Raw genomic sequence first — 22085 nt, 5'->3', positions numbered from 1 at the left:
CGGGGGGAGCGGGACCCAGCCCGCCCCGAGCCCCCGGCAATTCCCTATTCCCCATCCCGTACCCCGAGCCCCCGGCAATTCCCGTTCGCCATCCCCGTTCCCCGAGCTCCTCCGGCCGTCCCCATCCCCGTCCCCGTTCCCATCCCTGTTCCCGTTCCCATCCCCGTTCGTTCCCTGCCGTTCCCGTTCCCATCCCCGTTCCCGCTCTCCATCCCCGTTCCCGTTCCCATCCCCGTTCCCGCTCTCCATCCCCGTTCCCGTTCCCATCCCCGTTCCCGCTCTCCATCCCCGTTCCCGTTCCCATCCCCGTTCCCGCTCTCCATCCCCGTTCCCGCTCTCCATCCCCGTTCCCGTTCCCATCCCCGTTCCCGTTCCCATCCCCGTTCCCGCTCTCCATCCCCGTTCCCGTTCCCATCCCCGTTCCCGTTCCCATCCCCGTTCCCGCTCTCCATCCCCGTTCCCGCTCTCCATCCCCGTTCCCGTTCCCATCCCCGTTCCCGCTCTCCATCCCCGTTCCCGTTCCCATCCCCGTTCCCGCTCTCCATCCCCGTTCCCGTTCCCATCCCCGTTCCCGCTCTCCATCCCCGTTCCCGTTCCCATCCCCGTTCCCGCTCTCCATCCCCCGTTCCCGCTCTCCATCCCCGTTCCCGCTCTCCATCCCCGTTCCCGTTCCCATCCCCGTTCCCGTTCCCATCCCCGTTCCCGTTCCCATCCCCGTTCCCGCTCTCCATCCCCGTTCCCGCTCTCCATCCCCGTTCCCGTTCCCATCCCCGTTCCCGCTCTCCATCCCCGTTCCCGTTCCCATCCCCGTTCCCGTTCCCATCCCCGTTCCCGCTCTCCATCCCCGTTCCCGTTCCCATCCCCGTTCCCGTTCCCATCCCCGTTCCCGCTCCCATCCCCGTTCCCGCTCTCCATCCCCGTTCCCGTTCCCATCCCCGTTCCCGCTCTCCATCCCCGTTCCCGCTCGTTCCCGGCCGCTGCCGGAAGCGCGGGCGGAAGCGCGCGGCGCTGAGCGCGCGGATCCGGGCCCGGCGCGCTCGGAGCGGGGCGGCGGAGCCGTACCGGGACCGGGCAGGGCCGCACCGAGACCGGGCAGGGCCGCACCGGGACCGGGCAGGGCCGCACCGAGACCGGGCAGGGCCGCACCGAGACCGGGCAGGGCCGCACCGGGACCGGGCAGGGCCGCACCGGGACCGGGCAGGGCCGCACCGGGCCGGGTGTGACCGCACCGGTCGCACGCCCCGCCATGGCCCTGGCGCTGCCGCCGCTCGAGCCGCCGTGGCCGCCCAGCCTGGCCCCGCTGAAGGTGCGTGCGGGTCCGGGGCGGCCGCGGGGGCTCGGGGGGAGCCGCAGCCGGTGCCGGCCTGGCCCGGGCCCGGGAGGATGCAGCGATCCCGGTCCCGGGCCCGCTGCCCGGCTCTGTCCCTGCCCGGCTCTCTCTCCCCCTGCCCGGCTCTCTCTCCCCCTGCCCGGCTCTCTCTCTGCCCGGCTCTCTCTCTGCCCGGCTCTCTCTCTGCCCGGCTCTCCCCGCTCTCTTGCAGGCCGTGGATGATTTGCTGCGCTGTGGGATCTGTTTCGACTACTTCAGCATCGCCGTGGTGATCCCGCAGTGCTCGCACAGCTGTGAGTGCCGCGGGCCAGGGCCGGGGTGGCTCCATGGCCGGGATCACTCCATGGCCGGGATGGCTCCAGGGCCGGGATGGCTCCATGGCCGGGATGGCTCCATGGCCGGGATGGCTCCAGGGCCGGGGTGGCTCCATGGCCGGGATGGCTCCATGGCCGGGATGGGTCCATGGCCGGGATCACTCCATGGCCAGGATGGCTCCAGGGCCGGGATGGCTCCATGGCCAGGATGGCTCCATGGCCAGGATGGCTCCAGGGCCGGGGTGGCTCCAGGGCTGGGATGGCTCCATGATCGGGATGGCTCCATGGCCGGGGTGGCTCCAGGGCTGGGATGGCTCCAGGGCCAGGGTGGATCCAGGGTCGGGGTGGCTCCATGGCCGGGATGGCTCCATGGTCGGGGTGGCTCCATGGTCGGGGTGGCTCCATGGCCGGGATGGCTCCATGGCCGGGGTGGCTCCATGGCCGGGGTGGCTCCAGGGCTGGGATGGCTCCATGGCCGGGGTGGCTCCATGGCCGGGGTGGCTCCAGGGCCGGGGTGGCTCCATGGCCGGGGTGGCTCCATGGCCGGGATCGCTCCATGGCCGGGGTGGCTCCAGGGCCGGGGTGGCTCCATGGCCGGGATGGCTCCAGGGCTGGGATCACTCCAGGGCTGGGATGGCTCCAGCAGGAGGATCTGAGCCTGCAGAAAGATGGGAACTGTTCACAGGGGATGGGTTCCCGCTGGGAGCGCAGGGCTAGCGTAGGGATTCAGAGTGCTGCTCCTGGAGGGTGGGGATGCCCCTGCATCCCTGGCAGTGCCCAGGGCCAGGCTGGACACCCTGGGACAGTGGCAGAGTCCCTGCCATGGCAGGGGTGACCCTGGATGGGCTTTAGGGTCCCTTCCCACCCAAACCACTCCAGGCTTCTGGGATTCTCTTGTGGTGGAGTCTGGGAGGAGCTCTGCAGGGTGGAAGGAGCCAGAACCTTCCCTTGTGCAGTTCCTGCTCAATACAAGCATGTGGTATCTGGCATTCTTCATTTAAATATCTTTCTTAACATCTTGAGGGTGGTACAAATGCAGAGCTGTGTGTGGAGGGCATTAAGAGCTCAAATTTTCCGTGCTGCTCTGTCTGCCCTGGGCGCTGCCTGCTGGAACCTGGCCCCAAGTGGTTTGCTGAGGCCAGATTAGAGGGGCAGTACCTTGCCTTTTCTCACGTTAAAATAAATGCCTGTAATTGCTGGTTCAGAAACTGCAGCACTTCCTTCCGTGAAGGGGCCATTGTAGTTTGGCAGTGCAGTTCAGCTGAGCTTGGCCAAGCTGTCCCCAGCTTGGACAGGAGTGGCAGCTCTGAGCTCTTGCTGCTGTGCATCCTGCCCGGGCACAGGGCTGGCCCGTGGGGAGCTGCTGCTGGATCTGCCACTTCTTTAGTGCTCATACAGTTCAAGTTTGGTCCTTTCCTTTATGGGTTTTTCACCCTGGATCGCTTCGTGCTATATGTGCAGTAATTTTTAAACATTTAGATGAATTTGCAGGTTTAAGTGTTAATTGGTGCATTGGACCAGGTTGGATTGGGCTTGGACCAATTTGTTCTGGTGGAAGATGTCCCTGCCCTTGGCAGGGGGTGGGTGAATTGAGTTTAAGGCCCCCCCAACCCAAACCATGCTGGGATTAATTAATGCTTTGCTGCTTTTCAGATGTGTCCCAGAGGGGCTGTGAGGTACAGATCCCTTTCAGGAGCTGCTGCTGAGTGTGCTCAGTGCTCACACTGACCCATGATGGTCTAGGGAGGGAATGTCTTTTCCTGGAGAATGATGAGAGTTTTTAAATCCTTAATTGGCTGTGAAAGCTGGTGGATAAATTGACAAAGTGTGACAAAGGCAGAACTTTACTGTGGCAATATGCAGCTCATGGTGTTTCAGCAGCCAGTCTGTGGAGGCATCCTGTGATGCTGAGGGGACATTAAGCTGCCCCTCAGATTTCAGGGCTGTCTCCCCTCCTTTTTAGCCTCCTCTTTCAACAACAGGTTGGTGTTGTTTTGGAAAGGGGCAGAAGAGCCTGGGAGAAGGAGGGGATGGAGAGTTTGTCTGGGGCTGTGCAGGGATGAAAATGATCAATGTTAGTCCTGTCAAATCCCAGTAGGTGAGCAGGGCAAACACTGCTGGGGTGCTGTGGCTGACCAGGGTTTCTTGCACTGGGAAATAGAAGGAAACAAACATCAGCTGTAGACGGAGCTGATATTTGATATTGAAACATGTTTGCACAAAGCACAGGTTCTTTTGCAGCAATGATAATCTCAGTTCCCTGGAAAAATGGTGTCTTCAGTATTTGTGTATTGTGGAGCAGCTTGTACATACTAGTGTGCAATAGTACAATATATATATATTGTATATAGAATTGTACAATAAGGAAATACTCAAGCAAGCATGTGGAACTGCATTTGGAATAATGCTCCAAGTTATGTATGTCCCTTTTCCAGACTGTTCCCTTTGTATCCGCAAGTTTTTGTCCTACAAAACTCAGTGTCCAACCTGCTGTGTGGTAAGTGTGGTTTTGATTTTTCCCCCCCAGTTTATTTTTATCTTTTGGGACATCTCAGGAGCTTTTCCCTTTGGACTGTGACAAATAATTCTGATTGCATGGCAAAGTGTGGTGCCCTTGCATCTGGAATTCTCCTGTTTCTGTCAGTGCAGGCAGAAGGGGATGGAGCAGCAGCTGGGGTTTGGTTCAGGGCTCTGAGTACAATCTGTCACAAAATATTTAACATTCATTTGCTAAAATACTCCATCATTTAAACCAGCAGTGCTGAAACATAAGCACTTAATTTTCCTTGTGCAATTGGCCCTATTTAATCTCAAAATAAAAATAAAAAATTAATAAAAGCTTTGTTAAAAAGAAGAGCAGAGAGAGTTGCAGTGAGGTAAAAATTAAAAATTGTTTAAAGAGAATGACCTGAATGCACAGAGGTATCTCCTAATTCATATTTTCATTCCATAATCAGAAGATTAACATTTCCCTTCATCATGTTTTCATGTTTTGTTGCTTAGGATTCTCACAACCTTCAGAAGATTTTTGGTTTGGTTTTCAGAATAGTTAGACCTGTGCTGCAGTAAACCATTGTTGGAGCCTGGGCACACTGGACTTTTTGCTTTGTTTTTACTTGTTACCCTTAATATCCCAGAGCTCAGTTCTCAGGCAGATATTTTAATGTATTTTTGGGGAAGAAGTGTTTGCCCTTTAAGCATCTGAATTCCTGTAGCACTTTAATGGGGAAGTTGAGGCATTGAGCCAAGAAACAAGTTATTGATCACTTGAACATTTTCTGGGCACTTGCTGTTTTCACTGCATTTGAATGTTGGTTTGTTTAGATTTGTTGGGTTTTGTTTGTTTTTTCTTTTCTTTGTTTTTTAAATAGGCAGTCTCAGAGTCTGACCTGAGAAACAACAGGCTTTTAGATGATCTCGTGAAGAGCTTTAATTCTGCAAGGTATTTCTGTCATTTTATGGCTTCTCTCTCTGCTTTGGAAGGTGGGACCAGCACTGGACAGGAGCAGTGTGACAACTGAGCAAAAAAAAAAAAATTGTAGTGTCCCAGAAGGATGGGCAAAGATGAATATTTTCTGGAAAAGCCCTGCAGTGGCTGAAGCTGCTCTCCACCCCAGTGATGGGGAGTTTTACCAACTCATTTTGGTTCTGCTTGGCTGCTCTGGGGGTTGCTGAGGGCTCTGCCAGTGTGCAGGGTCAGCAGACATGGCAGCACCTGGGGGAATAAAGAAGGAAAGATTTCCTTCAGATCTTCCTCTGTGTGCAGGGGGTGGTGAAGGCTCTGGCTAGGAAACACACAGGTATTGAGAGACTAAAAATGTGAGTTTGCTCGAGTAAGGAAAGTCATGGCAAGCTGTGCTTTCAGCTTGATTTCTTACCTACTGTTCTGTTTGTTTTCAATTCATTTTTGTGCCTCACATCCCTTTAAAAGACAGGGACAACAAAGTAAATATGACTTGGGAAATTCTCACAACAGCAGATGAAGCCCCTTGTATTATCTGTTTTCTTTTGATGAGAAGCTACCCAGTGGTTTTCTGGGAATTCTATGGGTGTTCCTGTCTCTATGGGAGACAAATGCACTTCCACCTTTTTCTCTGAAATTACCTTGGAGCTGGAATCAGTGAGACTCTTGGCTTCATAAGTGACAAGAAGCATAGTTCAGCTGATGGCTTTGTATCATGAGAGAATTTTTCTCTGATGAAGATCATAGAATGTAGATAGATCTAATCTTTTATATGACCACTACTAAATTTAATTGATTTATTTGAGTAATTTAATTCCTACAGTTCCACTGTTTCAGCTTGAATTCTGGTGCTTCCTTGTGATAAATGGATTACTATATTTTTGTTAATGCCTAATTTTGTAGGGAACAAGTAGTGCTGACTTGGATCCATTATGATATTGAATCTTAAATGTTAATTTTTTTTTTTGACTGCTTTAATGGATCAGTATAAATCTTACCAGTGAGAGCAGTTCAATAACCTTTCCTTTTGTGACTTGGAGTTCAATCAATTCCTCACATGGAGATGGATCAGGAGGAGCTGAGGGGACACTGCTCCTGTATCCACCTCTGCTCTTGTACAGGGAAATCTTCTGTCCCCCCTCCTTCTCCATCTGCTTGGTTTCCCCTTGGCTGTCCCCAAAAGCAAACCCACACTCCAGGGGCTGAAGGGCTCAGCAGGTTTCAAAGATCAAGTATGTTCTAACTTGACTTTGAGCCTTGGGTAGTTTGATGTTATGAAAATTGGGCCTTAAATCTTCTCAGCATTTCACAAAGTGCAAACCCATTTCTTAAGTGAGGCCTGGAGGGGAAGAAAATGGTAATGGTGGCACTTAGAGTGGGAGCTGTGCTCCAGGGTCAGCATGCAGGGCTGGGACCCACTGCAGCCAGGGGGGGCTGATCCCATTTCCACTGTGCTGCACGGGCTGTTTGCTGGGGGGCCCAGGGGCTGGGTGCAGTTCTGTGCTCCTCACCTGGGTGTGCTCTGTCCCCTCACCTGTCTGTGCTGTGTCCCCTCACCTGTCTGTGCTCTGTTCCTCACCTGTCTGTGCTCTGTCCCCTCACCTGTGTGTGCTCTGTTCCTCACCTGTCTGTGCTCTGTTCCTCACCTGTGTGTGCTCTGTTCCTCACCTGTCTGTGCCCTGTCCCCTCACCTGTCTGTGCTCTGTTCCTCACCTGTGTGTGCTCTGTTCCCTCACCTGGGTGTGCTGTGTCCCCTCACCTGTGTGTGCTCTGTTCCCTCACCTGTCTGTGCTCTGTTCCTCACCTGTCTGTGCCCTGTTCCTCACCTGTCTGTGCTCTGTTCCTCACCTGTGTGTGCTCTGTTCCCTCACCTCTCTGGCCAGCCCAGCCCAGAAGGATGTGCAGAATTATTTTCTGTCCTTAATGCAGAGTTCTCTTATCAGTTGCAGTGAGGCAAATACCTTCAGAAATAACATGTAAAGTTTTGTGTGATGTGTAAAGAATTAATTTCATTACTCTCTACTAAAGAGATTATTTTGACAAAATTTGTCACTTTCTGCTTTACCTTGTTAAAAAACCTAGCAATAGAAATTAGAGCTATACTTGCCTAAGAAGAAAAGCAGTAGTCCTTGCTGAAAAGAATCTCTGCTTTTCTTCATACATAGGGAAGAAAAATGTTTTTGCTGTCCAATTTCTCCCTGTTTCCTATTCAGGGTTACTGGACAGGTGGTGAGTCAGAGGAATAAACCCCTTGATTGTGGGTGCTGGGGGCAGCAGGTGCTGTCACTGCTGCTGCAGTGATTGTGCCTCCAGCAGGAGTGCAGGGGGAATTTCAGGGAGATCCATTGCCTTTAGTGCAGTTGGGACTGCTCTGTGGGAGTTGTTCCTAGGGAGATTCACAGCTCTGGATGTTCCTTGGAATTTATTTATGTGGAAGCCCTAGATTCCCAACAGCTCTGCTCCATTGCTGCTTCAGCAAGAGAGGGGTAAACAGAAAATGGGAATTGTAAAATGGGAAGCAGGAGCCAGATGGAGGACACTTGGTTTTTGTGGGTGTTGCAGATCTGAGGGAAAAGATGTGGGAAGCTGTTTTTGCTGCTGTGGAAGCAGAGGGAGGGTGCTGGAGGGCAGGATGTTAGGAAACCATCCATCTTTAGTTAAACAGGTGTTTTTTAACCCCTGCCCTGCCCCATCTCAGGGACTGAGGGGTTTGGGTCATGGTGTTCTGCTGGGTCTGGGCTCCCTGTGACACCAGGCTGATTCACCTCAGCCTCCACGGGGAAGGACACTGCTCTGCTCATGGTCTGGGCATTGTCAGCTGAGCTGCTCTTACTGCTGTGTGCCAGGGAGGTGAAATTCTGTCAGCTCAGAGCTCACAGCAGTCTGTTCAATTCTTGGGAGGGTCTCAGATAACTGAGGCCATACACAGTAGATAGAGGGTTCTGAAGATGTGTAGAGCTGATGTTTGCTGTGGGATCAGCTCCCAGGTGAGCTGGCCAGGCTGGTGCCAGGGGCTGGAGCCCTCCATCACTGCCTGCTTTCCCTGCCTTGCTGGCTGATGGAGGAGCTTCAGTCTGCTCCTGCTTGCCTGAGTCTGTCCAGTCACACTGTCAGAGTTTCTGTGATTAGTGGGAAATTTGAGTAATTCACTCTGTGCTGGGGGGGTGGCACTGACAAAGTGCTGTTGGAGAGCCCAGGGCTGTGCCAGGAGCATCTGCTGTGCCCTGGCTCTGTGTCCCTGTCCCTGGGGCTGGGCTGTGACACCATGAGATGTCATCACCCAGCTGCTCATGAGCCCAGAAACCACATTCTGGGAGAGGCCAGTGTGGGGCTGCTCCCTCCTGCCCTCAGGCTTAGCATCTTCTGTGTTTTCCCACCCAAAGAAGCGTGTGTGTTGTCAGGCAGGTGTGCAGTTCCTGCAGTGCTGAGTGTCCTGCTGTGCTGCTTGCAGGCAGCAGCTGCTGCAGTTGGTGTTGGATGCTCCAGGGCACAGCAGCCCTGCTGCTCAGGGGCCAGGCAGCCCCAGCCCCCTGGGCCAGGACACAGCCTGCACCAAGGCAGGGCTGCCAGGGGCTGCTCTCAGGGGTCCCAGCACCGAGGAGCACCAGGACCTGCCCAGCCCTGCCCAGCCTGGAGCTGAGGACAGCAACGTGGGGATGCCTGGGGGCACTGAACACCACGAGAAGCCTTCTACATCTGTGCTGAAAGGAGACAGGAAAGGTGAGCTGTTGGATTGTGTGCTGCTCTGTGCCCAGAGTGGCTGGTGTGTGCCAGAGCACTCTGGGCACCCATCCTGGGGCCCTGGGTGGTTCTGCTCTGTGCTGGCACCTTCAGCCCCTGCCCTGGCACTGGCCCCTTCCCACCTCTGCTGCTGTGGGACTGCTCTGCCCCCAGTGTGTTCTTCACAGAGCCTCAGCTGCTGCCAGGAATCCATGGAATTCAGCACTTACAGATTCCTTTGCTCTGAGTAACAGCACTACCAAACAATAGTTGTGCAACAGTCTTGGTAGAAATGAAGTAATTTCTCTTCTCCTTCCCCCCATGACTGGACAGGCACTGGCATTTGTTCTGCTCTTGTATCCTTGAGTAACCAGATGCAGGATATTTTATAACTGAGGGGTGAGCCTGAATTCCAAAGGAGCATGGCAGCAGCTCTGTTAACATTGCTGTTCACACACTCTGCAGAAGAGTCACCTGCTTTGTTCTTTTGTAATTCTAGAGAGTTATGGTGAATTTACTTAGAAGCATGAAAATATCCATTTATACTAATCAACCACAATAAAATGGCAGAATCCTCTTAGTTCTGACGTGCTGGCAGCCATCCTATTGACCCAGCTAAAAGCCTGAATTAAAACAAAACACCATGTAGGAATACACCCCTGGCTCCTATTAGCTCAAATTTAGCTGTTCTCTTGTTTAACCATGTATTCATCTGGAACTCTGGAGTTCATGTGTATTTATCAGCTGGATGAATCCTGATTAAAGAGGTACCACAGCCAGGGAAGGAGCCACAGGAACCTGCCATGGTTTTACACACCAGACCTGCTTGTGTTCAGAATTTAAAACTCACGTGACATTTCACTGCCTGTTTATTTTTGAGCAATTAAAACTTGCACCCGCTTCCCATTTTATAATCATTTGGAATCTTTGAGCACATGTCACGTGGAAATTATTTCCACAAATGCAAAATAGTTGGTCAGGCAGCATTTGTGAATCACCTGCAGTGGGAGGTTTGGTGTTATCTGTTCCTGTTTTGAGAACTCAGCTGTAAGTCAGGACCAGTGTGTTTGTTACTGTCCCAGCTATTAGTTTCTCAGAGGAAAACATTCACTCCTTGCTGTAATACCCACACTAGTAAATTCCTTCTCCTTGCTTGCAGTGGAATGTCCTGTTTGTGGGGTTGCTATTCCAGAGCAGTACATCAACAAACATCTGGATAGCTGCTTGAGCAGGGAGGAGAAGAAGGACAGCCTGAGAAGGTGAGGAGCAGCCCTGGGGCTGCAGGTGCCTGTGCCTGCTGTGTGCACTGACAGACCTGGGGTGCTGGGGGTTTTATTCTGCCTTCCCTGCTCTGTGCACTGACAGACCTGGGGTGCTGGGGGTTTTATTTTGCCTTCCCTGCTGTGTGCACTGACAGACCTGGGGTGCTGGGGGTTTTATTTTGCTTTCCCTGCTGTGTGCATGGACAGACCTGGGGTGCTGGGGGTTTTATTTTGCTTTCCCTGCTGTGTGCACTGACAGATCTGGGGTGCTGGGGGTTTTATTTTGCCTTCCCTGCTGTGTGCATGGACAGACCTGGGGTGCTGGGGGTTTTATTTTGCTTTCCCTGCTGTGTGCACTGACAGATCTGGGGTGCTGGGGGTTTTATTTTGCCTTCCCTGCTGTGTGCACTGACAGACCTGGGGTGCTGGGGGTTTTATTTTGCTTTCCCTGCTGTGTGCATGGACAGACCTGGGGTGCTGGGGGTTTTATTTTGCCTTCCCTGCTGTGTGCACTGACAGACCTGGGGTGCTGGGGGTTTTATTTTGCCTTCCCTGCTCTGTGCATGGACAGACCTGGGGTGCTGGGGGTTTTATTTTGCCTTCCCTGCTCTGTAGAGCACTGACAGCACTCTGGGGACTGACCCCCTTGAGAAGGTGTGTGCTCTGCCAGCTCAGTCACTCCTGGGCTGCTAGTGGCAACAAAACAGTGGGCAATGCTTTAAAAAATTCAGCACAAGGAGAACTTGGTCTGTGTGTTGTTCTTATCACCTTTCTGCTCCCTGGCATTAACATTCCCTTCAGATAACACTGATGCCCATTTTTCATTTGGTGAATGAATTGCTTCCTTCGGTTCAGGTGTGCCAAGAGACATTTTCTTCAATAGCTGTCAAGTTAAAGAATAAAAATTGCACCTTTCTCTGCTCTCTGTGGGGCTGTTGAAGTTTCCTGAAGATCTCAATTTCCATAAGATTAATGGATTCCTTTGGCTTTGTGCCCCTGCCCCAGCATTGGTCACGGTCACCACATTCACATCAGAAGTGGAGTTTCAGTTTGTTTTCCTTACAGCAGAAATTTAGGCTGTTATTTCTGACTGATCAGACTGAAGAACTGGGAGGATTTGTACTTCAGTGCTTGTTTTTCCAATTCCCCTGAACCTTTAATTAAAAAGCAATTTCATGTTAAAGCTCTTGTTTTGCCCAGTCATGCTTAGAGTGCACTCTGTAAGCTAAAGGACTTTCAAGATGAAAAAATGGTAAATGCATATTGAAATCTGATGTTACATTTAATTTCCATTTGGAGTGGTTTAATGCTTTCTCTGTTCTTAATAAATGGAAAACCAAGCCAGATCTGCCCTTGGTGCCACGCCCACGTCCCTGACAGGATTTAAGTTGTGCTTATTTAGTCTCCAGGCTGCCTGGAATACACACCAAGCTTCTGTAGCACTCTGAAAAGGTTTAATTTAATTCCTCCCTGACGTTTTTTGTATTTCCCAAAAGAATCTGAGAAAACTTTCCCTGAAGAGTGTATTGTGGTAATCCATCTTTTTTTTTACCAGCCATGCTACAGGGCTGGATCAGAGTAAATGGATTATTGACAGTTTTTGTGTGAGACTTTTTTTTAACCTTGAAATTTTCAATGTGATAAGTCAAAAGTGCTGAATAGTTTTCAAATAAATCTCTCATTTTCACAGTGGAAAGCTGTTAGCTGCTCTCTAATCCAGAGTAGTGCAGCTGAGCTTTATTTTGCTACAGAAAGAAAAATGTCTAATTTAAATGCTGTTCCTCTGTAAATTACTGCAGTTGCAGAGGATGAGTGAGGCTGTAGATGGGTTTAGGCCCCTTTGTTTTTCCTAGTTTGAGAGGATCTCACCAGGAGGTGTAGGGAAGCCTGAGCTAATTTGACAGGAGGAAATGTTCTCCTAATTTTAGGTGACAAAAGTTGCACTAGGACTTGCATTTTCTCTGGCAGTTTCCTGTAATTAAGATGCTTTCCCCAGCTGTGCCAGGAGTGTTGAGTCCTGACAGAAAGCAGTGGAAAGCAGTAAATTTTGTCTTTAGAAGTTATTCCTCTGAGAGCACTGTTACTTATCTTCAGTGTCTCTCTCTGTATCACCAAACCACCCTTAGCTGGGAACTGCTGCCTTCAGGTACAAGACTTTTTCTCATAGACATTTTTCCAGAAAGCTGACAAATCTCCTAATTTAAGTTTTGGCTTGATGTTTTAATGCTTTTAACATTTCTCCAGCTGATTCAAGAAAGCCATGATAGAAACCCCAAATTTCTTTCATGTGTACATTATCCTGAACGGGTGAAATACCCTTAAGTGATTCTAAATACTTTGATTGTCATAGGAGTGTGAATTAAATGAAGTCTCTTGTTTGCTGTGGCAGCTCTGCCCACAGAAGGAAGCTGATGTCCAAGGTTGTTTATAACCTGCTGTCAGACAGGGATCTGAGGAAGAAGCTGAAGGAACATGGTCTGTCCACGTCTGGCAGCCGCCAGCAGCTGATCAGGAGACACCAGGAGTTTGTGCACATGTACAATGCCCAGTGTGACTCCCTGAGCCCCAAACCAGGTCAGTGGCACTGCATCCAACCACCTGCATTTCCCCTCTCTTACCTCTGGGGAAGGTGTGACACTCTTGGACTGCTGGGGAGCTGGGGCTGGAAGAATTGATCTGGTGTGAGTCAGGATCAGAGATGGAAATCCTTGTTCAGCCTGCTGGGGTGAGCCTGCCCTCAGTGCTGTGTGGGTGCCACAGGGCAGAGGGGGAGTGCTGGGCTGTGCTGGGCTCCTCTCCTCTCCCTCTCCCTCTCCCTCTCCTCTCCCTCTCCCTCTCCCTCTCCCTCCCTCTCCCTCTCCCTCTCCCTCTCCCTCTCCCTCTCCCCCTCCCTCTCCCTCCCCCCTCCGCTCCCTCTCCTCTCCCTCTGCTCACAGCCTGCACACTGGTCAATTATTAAACTCCCTCTTGAGATGCAGACCTGCATTTGGGAGGTAGCAGAGCCTGAGGTCACTGGGGAACATGAACAGCTGAGCTTCTGAGGAAGCACAGGTGCCAAATTCCTGGAGTGGGCTTAAACCAGTTGGGAACAGGTTTTATACTTTCACAGCTTAATAAGATTTTGTTCTGACTGCTTCACTGTGTGGTGAAGTGTTTGTTTCAATAACTGCCCACAGCTGCCTGGCAGGGCTGTGGAGATGATGAATTGCAGAAACAGATTTGTAAAAGTAAATGTCAGAGTGAACTGTGCAGGGTTCTGCATAGCCATGGCTCTAGTTAAATGTTAGTTATGTTGTTTATAGGCTTTGGATGTGTCTGATAATTGTTAAGTCAGTTGTAATTCCTCTGTGGGCTTTGCCCTTGAGCCTGAACATGGTTCTGGTGGTTTGGGAGTGAGATAAATAGCAGATGCAATTATTGTGTCTTCCATTGAAACATCAGTATAAAATGGAAAGTCTCTCTGAAGGATGGCCTGTGTGCCACAAGCACAGCTGTGTGCAGGAGGCAGGTTTGGTAGGATTTGGGAATTGGCCTGGGATTGGAGCCTGGCTTTCCCTCTGAGGGCTGATGCTGTTTGTGTTTGAAGTTCAGGCTAGTTTCAGTCTGTGCTGTTACAGCTTTTTATTGCCCAGTCCTGTCTCAGTGATCCCTGCCTTGTATTTCCAAACAGTTGCAGAGGTTGTTAAAGAGCTGGAGAGGAATGAGAAGATTCGGGTTCAGCTGGAGTGTAAAAATAAACCTGGGGAAAATGTAAGTGGCTGGTGTTGGTTCTCCCAGAGGGGTGGCCAGAGAAGCTGCAGAGTGGCCACTGAGAGTGTCTGCCTGCTGCTTCATTGTGCATGTTAGAATTCACATCTCATCCTGTGATTTTCTCACACTTCTCTGGGCAGTCCTGGGTGCCCTGCTGAGCTTTATGCCCAAACCCTTTTAAGTTGAAGCAATTTTTGACTGCAATAAAAATCCTTGAGTGATGTTCTCCTTGGCCATACTGGAAGGTTTTGTCCCTCCCTGGCAGTGTGGGGAATGTTTTGTTTCCTAGAATTCTCTAGGATTTCGCCAGCAAATTCCAGTAGCATGTTCCTTTTCCCATGACACTTGATCCTTGGGTGGCTTTTGAAGCCTGGTTGTTGCACAGGGTCAGGAAATATTTTGTGGCCCACATGTGCTGGATGTTCCATGGGCTGCCTGCTCCTGGTGGCTCTGTGGAATCAGGGCAGGACTGTGGTGTGTTCTGTAAATGTGGATTAATGTGATCAGGTGCTGAAAGCTGGGGGGGAAACAAACAGTTACTTCTTCCAGCTTTAAATTTCATAATCTGCAGCTTTAACATCTTTGTGTTAAAAACCTTTGTGTGATTTCTGCAGAGCTTGACCTTCACAAAGGACCAGACAGAGGAGGAAATAGATGAGATCCACACTGAATATCGTAAGTAACAATTCCTTTATAAATTTGCTTTTTAAATTTATAAATTCCTGAGCCCTCAGGGGCAGGACAGCCCTTCCTGCTCCTGGCTTTATTTCCTCAGCCTGTTGTACACATCTAGAACAAAAATATATTAAATACTGTCTTAATTTTTAAAGACAGGTATTTGATTGAGTTTAGATTGGTAAATGGACATGGCTACAAAACTAATCACTTGGAGATCTTGATAGTCTAAAGCAGATTTAAAGAATAGGAAAAATGGAAAGATAGATAAGGTTTTAAAATTAATAAATAATACTGTTCAAAGAAGCAAGTGGTAACTGGTGTCAGGTAATTATTTCTCATCAAATAATAAGCAAGAAATCATAAGCATGATAAAAGAACTGTATGTTAAAATTTGAGAACAGCGTGAGATTGAAGACCTGTTTCCAAATGCCATTATTTCACTGTAAAACAGATGGACTTTAGGAAGCTTTATTACACAATGAAACATTTTTTTCCTTTTATTTTAGGGCATTTGCACCCCAGACCCTAATTCCCAGCTGAATGAATGAACCCTGGTGTAAATTCTGAATAAAAACCCCAAATGTACTTTTGTTCTGCTTTTCCATGTGACAAAACACACTGGGAGTGTGAACAGCCTTGGGGAGAGGCAGGACTAACTGCCTGGGAGAAACACTTGATTTTCTGCTACTTTGCACTTTCCCAGGCTCTTGGCAATTTGCACATTGCACTGTTGGCATTTTTTGCTGCTTATGAAATGGCAATTAATGCTTTGGCTTGATGAAGCTGAGGGTGGGAGCTCTGGCTGGCAATTGCAGCCACTGTCATTTCCTCCTGCTCTGCAGGACACCCTCAGCCCACTCTGCTTTTTTCATGGCCTCTAGTTAAAGGGTTAAAACATCTGCAGGAAAGGAAATACACCTGTGAAAAAAAAAACCTGATTAGATTACCTTTTCTGCTTATAAATCTTTTAATTTGCTGTTCTTTGGAGGTGTGCTGCTTTGTCCTGTGTTTGAGTGTTTGTCCTTGTGTCTGAGGCTGGTTCTGCAGCTGGCTGGGATGTGCTTGGGCTGTTGTTTCAGCACCACACTGATTTACAGTGTGGCTGAGCAGTGCTTGTGTGCCAGGACATTGCTTTGCAAAAGGCTTTGTAGCTCTGCCATGAGCCAGACAACAAAAGATAGTGATGCTGGAAAAGCTGAAGCACCAAAGGAATTCTGTAATGAGAGTGCAGCGACTCACACACGACATCTGGGACACAACTTGCTTTTCATTAACAGAATTTTTGGCCTTATGTGGTGTTTTCAGCTGCTCAGGGAAGGGAAGGCAGTGTCAAGTCTGTTTCCTTCTGTGGGGCAGAACTTGGTGTTGTTTTCTTACAGAATGCATCAAAGAATTTCTGCACTGAAAGGGTGTTCAGTGACTGGAATGGGTTCCTCAGGGAGCTGACACAAAAGCAAAAAATGCTTTTCATTAAATTCCAATTTAATGTACTTTTTGTATCCATTTCTGTTCATGCCCTCTCAGTGTTTGTGCCATGCCTTGGTCCTGTGGGGGTGGCCAGTGATGCTCTGTTACCTTCCAGGAAACAAACACAGGAGTGAATTCAAGTTCTTGGTGGATCAGGTAAATAAACGGTGGAAGAAGACAGGTGGGAGGAAAGCAGAAAGTGCTCCAAGCAAAGAGGAAGCTGCTGCCAAAGAGCTGCCAGCACCCACAGGTCAGTGACATTTAGCATTGTCCCCTGTTGGACCACAATAAGAAGTGTGGAATTCCCAAAGAAATGGTCTTTCATCTGTTGTTCTTCTAGAGCCTTTAAGGGGAAAAAACCCAACCAGCATAAAGATCCAGCAGACCCTAAAGTGATTTACTACTGTTGATTTTAGTGTGAACAGAAGCATGACCCATAATAAACGTTGGTTTGATTTCTGTGTTGTGTGTGGATGTGTCTGGGCTGTTCCCAGCGTGTCAGGCTCTGTCCAGGTTTGCTGGAGGTGCTGAGGTGGCCACACAACCACTCTGGGATGATAATGATGATAAGGATGGGTGCTGCTTGCTGCCTTTCAGCCTCCAGCCTCCTTACTGTGAGAGGGGCTGGGAATTGGGAGCTGCAGAACTATTTGTGGGGCTTGGATTCAGGAGTTACTCGTCCCAGACTGAAGCAGTAAAATCCCTGGGCTTGTTCTAGGCTGTTCATGCAGGATGCTGCCTCCCCACCTTGCTGTGTTCTGTGTTCCTGGGGCACAGTGACAAGGGAGTGCTTGGCTGCAGTTCCTCCAGCCTGTTCACTCTCCTCCCTCCCCAGCCCCAGACACCCTCTGCTCTCCTTGGGCTGGGCTTCCTTGGGTAGGGAACATCTGTCTTTGAATGTGGGTTTAGACAAGCACTCCTCAGCCCAATAGAACTTGAGGGTTTCTAATCTGTTTAAGAGACTGAGAGTTGGCCAGAATCCCACTGGCCAAGCTGGGACGTGCTGTTGTCTGCATTCTCAGGAAAACAAGGCAGTTCCTTTGTCCCAGCTCCCCCAAATTCCTGTGCTCTGGGGCTCAGTTCACCTGTGGCTGTCCCACTGCTGGCTCTTCCAGCAGAGCTCTGAAGAATAAAAAGAAATGAAGAAAACAGAATAATGGTATGAATGTTATCCTTATTGCTTCCTGCAGACCTTGCTGCAGTGCATCATCCATTCTGTGTGAAGGGTAAAAGTGAAGGAATCTCAAGGATAAAAGATTTGAAGCTGCTCTCTTCTGTAGCAGAAGCAGAGCAGTGTGTTATTGGGTAGTGGGACACAGCCTTGATTTCCAGCTCCTGAAGGGAGGGATGGGCTGCTGTGGGTTTGGGCTTTCTGGCTCCTGTGAGCTGTTCTCTGTGCTGCCCTGCAGCTCTGAGAGTGAAGTAAAACCATGGAGTTGTTCCAGGAGAGTGATCAGGTAGAAAATACCTTGGATCAGATGTACCATCCTGCATCTTGTCCAGAATGGGGCAGCACCTTGTTTGGGTCTGGCAAAGCTGCACAGTTCCCACTGCACTTTGTTCTCTGAGCTCCCAGTGCATCCCTGGAGTTTCACTGTTGGGTTTTGTACACAACATCTGCAGGTGGGTGACTGTGTCAACAGCTGGAACAGCAGGAAGGTGATTTGAGGGGAGGGTGCCTGAAGGCTCCTTGTCAGCAGCAAGGCACAGGGAGAAGCAGGAATGGCCTGATGGCAGCAGCTCTGCCTGCTCTCCTTACCCACTTCTCTGGCTTCTCATGGGAGTGCTGGAATTGGACACAATTCAAACAGATCCTTGGTGGTTTGTTCATTTATTTTAATTGTCCCCTCCCTCTCTTCCATTGCCCTCTACTATTGGTTGATGTAATTTAACTTCACTTTGTTTGTGGTGACATTTTAATCATCTATTCCTGGTTTACATCATCTTGCTTTTCATCTTTGAGCTTAAAATGTTTCCCAGCCTTTATAACTTTTAAACATGGGGTTATGCTTTGCCTAAGGGGGAAGTGCCATAAGGATTTGATATATATTGGTGCTAAATAATTTGATTTGATAAATATTAACTGTGCTGGGCTGCATTATTGCACAGGCCTTTGCTATTTTTACCCTGCTAATTTCAGAGTTGTGTTTCATTAGTTGGACAGCCAACTCACTGGGATCTGCTGGTTGTTTTCAGCAGACAAAAATATGCCCCTGATATTTAATTGTGCCTGTTAGCAGGAGAGAAAGGGCAAGCTGAGCTGAATTCCAGGAGTGTGAGGGCTCTCCACACTAGCTGGAGTTCTGCCTGGCCATTTCTGCCCAAGCCAGTGCTGGGGGCAGGAGCAGGGCTGGCACTGCTTGTGGCTCTCACCATCCCTTACAGTGACTGGGGCTGGCTCTGTCCTCACTGCTTTTTGACTTCAGTCACTCACTTGCAAATATTTGTGGGAATGGCATAAGGGCAGCCTCCATTCTCATACCAGATTTCTTCACCCAAATCTGTTTCCTCTCTGGAGGGGCAGGAGGTGTCTCTGCAGAGAACTGTTCATCTTTTCATTGAAAAAACACTTGACACGAAACCAGCAGAATGGTTTCCAATTTTTGTCTCTTGTGTTGTCTAGAAATTATTTTTCCTGTTGAAATGGAAATGTCAGTGCATTGACCTTGTCTTAGCTGCATAAGGAAGTAAATCTCAGCTGCAAATAAGCCTGTTAACTGGATCTGTGAAACTGAAAGCTCAGGCTGGCTGAAGGGAATTGGTGGCACAAGCAGCCAACAGCACTCATTAAGTGCTTGCTAATTTCTGAAATGAAGTTCCATCCAATCGAATGTGTAACACATCCCCACTTTATTTCTCTCCTTATGTTTGAAACTCAACAGTCAAACATTTCTGGTTCTCAGGGAGTTGTTGGTTGATTTATTTTTTTAAATATACATGAGAAGAAATTCAACCTTTGAAACTGTCAAAGTTTTGGAAAGCAGGTACGTGGGAATGAGATGTTGCTAATTAAATGCTTATGACTTATTTTTTCTTTAAAATCTATCTCTAGGCTGCAGAATCCTAAACAATTGTATTTTTCATTATGATTCTTTCTAATCTCTGTCTTTTCTCTTGGCAGAACATCACACAGCTGTTGTCCCTGGAAAAGCCCAGACACTCCAATCAGAAATTGCTGATGGCCAGAGAAGTGAATCCCATTGCTTGGAGGAATACCAGAGATCAGCCTCTCCTGAGTTCTCCCTCTCATCTGGCTCCACAAGCAGGTTGGTGAGGGAACCACTCCTGCATCCAGCTCTGCAGGAGCTGCTCACAGGTTCCTGCTCCCTCTGCTCCTCTCTGCTCCTCTGGGCCTTCAGTGACCTCAGGAGCAGAGCCAAAATACCCAGAGAATGCATTCACAGTCTGTGCCACCTTCATAAGGGATTGCTGGTGCAAATCTTGGTACAGAACCAGGGAGTGGAATGTCTGGGGAGCCAGGACTGTGTTTGGTGAGTCCCTTCCCACGTGCTGGAAGTTTTATTCAGACAGGTCCCACAGATGATACAGCCCCAGTCTAAGCAGTACAGCTGTAAGGACCTGTGGCCCCAGTCTCTGGAGGAAAGGTGAAAAAGCCATTGAAGACAAATACAGAATAATTGGGTTTTGCAATGTGTCTAAGAGCAAGAGAGCTAATCGTGCTATCTTGTTGATAACAGAAATGAGAGAAGAATTCAGGTCTGCAGTAAAAGGGTTTCCTGTGTTTATAGAAGGGGGAGATAATCAGAGGAAGTAGATGAAGGTCACCAGCTGAGCTAGAAATGACATTTCTTCATTTCCCACCCCTTAGACCCCTGGTATCTGTCTCTTCCTCCTTGTTCTGCAAATACCAAGAGTAAAGTAGTGATTGGCTTCATTGGTGGTTATTAACAGAGCAATCTAATTGAGATATTTTAACAGAAGCCAATTTTCCTAAAGTCATTTGGTTCACAAGGAACCTTTGAAAGCCACCATGAGGGTTATAGAGATTTAAAAGCCATCATGAGGGTTAAAGAGCTTTTAAAAGTTGTCCTGAGGGTTCCCTTTCACAGAGGGAAGTGTTGAACTGTGAGTGAAAGCCTGGGGAGACTTTGGAACAGGGAATCAGCTCAGGGGATTAGAAAGCATCAGACAGTAAATGTCTTTGTTTTACAGGATCAAACTTGGCTGCCTGTTTCCAGTTACTGGAGTGAGTGGGGGCATACAGTAAATATTTGTCAGTAAACAGCAATATGCTGGCTGGAGCATATTGGAGCACCTGGAGGCAGGAAGGGTCTCTGTTGCCCTTTGAGAATATCACTGCATTTCTGTTTGACTTCAGAGCAGCCTCACAGACAATAAAACCCTTCCCCTCCTGTGGCCTTTCCCCTCTGTGCTATCTGTGTCTTTCTGCCTGAGCTGGTACTGTAGAATTGATGAAGGCAGCAGATCAGTTTATTTGCTGTTCCATGTGCAGTGAGCTTTGGGGTGAGCACTGGGCTGGATTTATCTCAGCTTCTCAGGCTGTGATGATGATGACAGTGTTTCCTTCCCTGTGCTCAGGAGCTGTTCTCCTGCTGTCTCTGGTCACTGCCAGGGCCCTGGGGTCACCCAGAGCTCACCCATGGCTCATTCCTGTGCTCTTGGAGCAGAGTCCCAGCTCTCCTGGGACACACTCACCTGCAGGGTGGGTGCCTCTGCCCAGGGCAGGGCAGCTGGAGGGGCCCAGGAGCCCTGGGGGATCCCAGGCTGCAGCCAAGCTGGACTTGGGGCAGCACAGAGAGAGCAGAGCAGCAGCAGCACATCACTGCAAGCTGAGCTGGAGAGCCTGGCACTCCTGCAGTGCCAGGGAGCAGCTCTGGCTGTGCAGCTCTGTCCCAGGGCTCTGTGTCCAGAGGGGCCCTGGCTCATGGCAGCACTGGCAGGTGTAGCCATTCAAACTGCAGCAAAAATGACAATTTGTCACTCTGTGGTTACCGTGGGCTGGTATTTTGTTCATTGTAGTGAAATAAATGCAGCACAAATCAAACAAGAGTGATGGTTTCAGTAGCATTGTGGTGTTGTATCAAGTAATGGATTTCTGAGGCTTGTGTTCTTCTGATAACAAGAGGGTCTCCTTTGCCAAGAGTAAATGTTTTTCACATTGAAACGTCAAAACTGGGAATATATTTGGCACTCCAAATCTGCATGCTGTGTTCCTGTGAGGAGGGCACTTCCAAATGGAGGGCTGTTCTGATGAATTAAAACAAAATGAGAATGTTAGTTATATAGAATATGACAGAACAATCTGCAAGTCAGAGTTGAAGTGTTTGTTCTGCAAAAAGGTGGCACAAAGAAATCAGTGATTCTTCTGTTTTCTCCTTCACAAGGTTTGTCCCTTTTCAGTCTCATGTCAATGCTTCCAGGGGAGTAGTTGGTCAAGATTAGAAGTTTATCCATTGTACACTAATCACTGATGAACTGATTTACTCAAAGGTCCCTGCTAACACTGAGAAAATGAGAATGTCACTGCTGCTGCAGGCCAGGCGTGGAGCTTGGCCCCAAACAGACTCTGCCCCAGGGAGATGGATGGTCCCACCAGGGGAGCAGACTGTGTGTTACAGATAAGCACCAAGACACAGCCCTGCCTTTGAAAGGGTCATTTTTCAAAGCTCTGAAGTTGCACTGGGCTTCCACAGGACTGCAGTGCTCCATGTGAATAGTGCTGTGCTGTTCCTTTCTGGAACTGCAGCCAAATTTTACACAATTACTTAAACAATAGGAAAATTAGGAAAGAAATTAGGAGGAACAACGATAAGCTAGTTAATGAGCTTTGTAAAGCAAATATTCCATTATAAGTATTTTATATAATGGGGATAATGTGCAGTTTTTAAAGCAAATTATTTTTTCTGAAAACTGTGTTCAACACAAATGTCTGTTCCTGATGACTAGAGTAAGCCTTGAACAGCAGACAAAAGCCAAGACTGGCCTTGTCTGAGATGCTGAAACACTGTCAGAATTTTGAAATCCTGGTGGGGAAGGGCTGTGTGCAGCCCAGGCTGTGCAAATCCCTGTGCTGCTGGAGCACCCAGAGGGACTCAGTGTCTGCCTGCCCAAGGAAGGGG

General features: G+C 49.2%; 1 protein-coding gene across 1 annotated transcript in view; it reads left to right on the top strand.

The window, feature by feature from the left end:
• Nucleotides 1-1231: 1231 nt before the first annotated feature.
• The window catches only part of RAD18 (RAD18 E3 ubiquitin protein ligase), a gene marked incomplete at its 3' end in the record, with an annotated part of 32483 nt that continues 11629 nt past the window's right edge, over nucleotides 1232-22085 (top strand). Inside the window, exons 1-12 of the mRNA XM_079317189.1 lie at nucleotides 1232-1306; nucleotides 1542-1623; nucleotides 4080-4141; nucleotides 5016-5086; nucleotides 8559-8610; nucleotides 8737-8827; nucleotides 9987-10086; nucleotides 12479-12663; nucleotides 13760-13839; nucleotides 14454-14514; nucleotides 16100-16234; nucleotides 19106-19250. Of these exons, the coding sequence (XP_079173315.1) occupies nucleotides 1247-1306; nucleotides 1542-1623; nucleotides 4080-4141; nucleotides 5016-5086; nucleotides 8559-8610; nucleotides 8737-8827; nucleotides 9987-10086; nucleotides 12479-12663; nucleotides 13760-13839; nucleotides 14454-14514; nucleotides 16100-16234; nucleotides 19106-19250 (1124 nt within the window). The 5' untranslated portion in view covers nucleotides 1232-1246. The remainder of the gene's footprint in view (nucleotides 1307-1541; nucleotides 1624-4079; nucleotides 4142-5015; nucleotides 5087-8558; nucleotides 8611-8736; nucleotides 8828-9986; nucleotides 10087-12478; nucleotides 12664-13759; nucleotides 13840-14453; nucleotides 14515-16099; nucleotides 16235-19105; nucleotides 19251-22085) is intronic.

The sequence above is a fragment of the Erithacus rubecula genome (assembly GCF_903797595.1).
Source record: "Erithacus rubecula genome assembly, chromosome: 13".
Classification (NCBI taxonomy): Eukaryota; Metazoa; Chordata; class Aves; order Passeriformes; family Muscicapidae; genus Erithacus; species Erithacus rubecula.
Note: the sequence above shows the minus strand (reverse complement) of the source record. Positions and strands in the feature narration are given on the sequence as shown.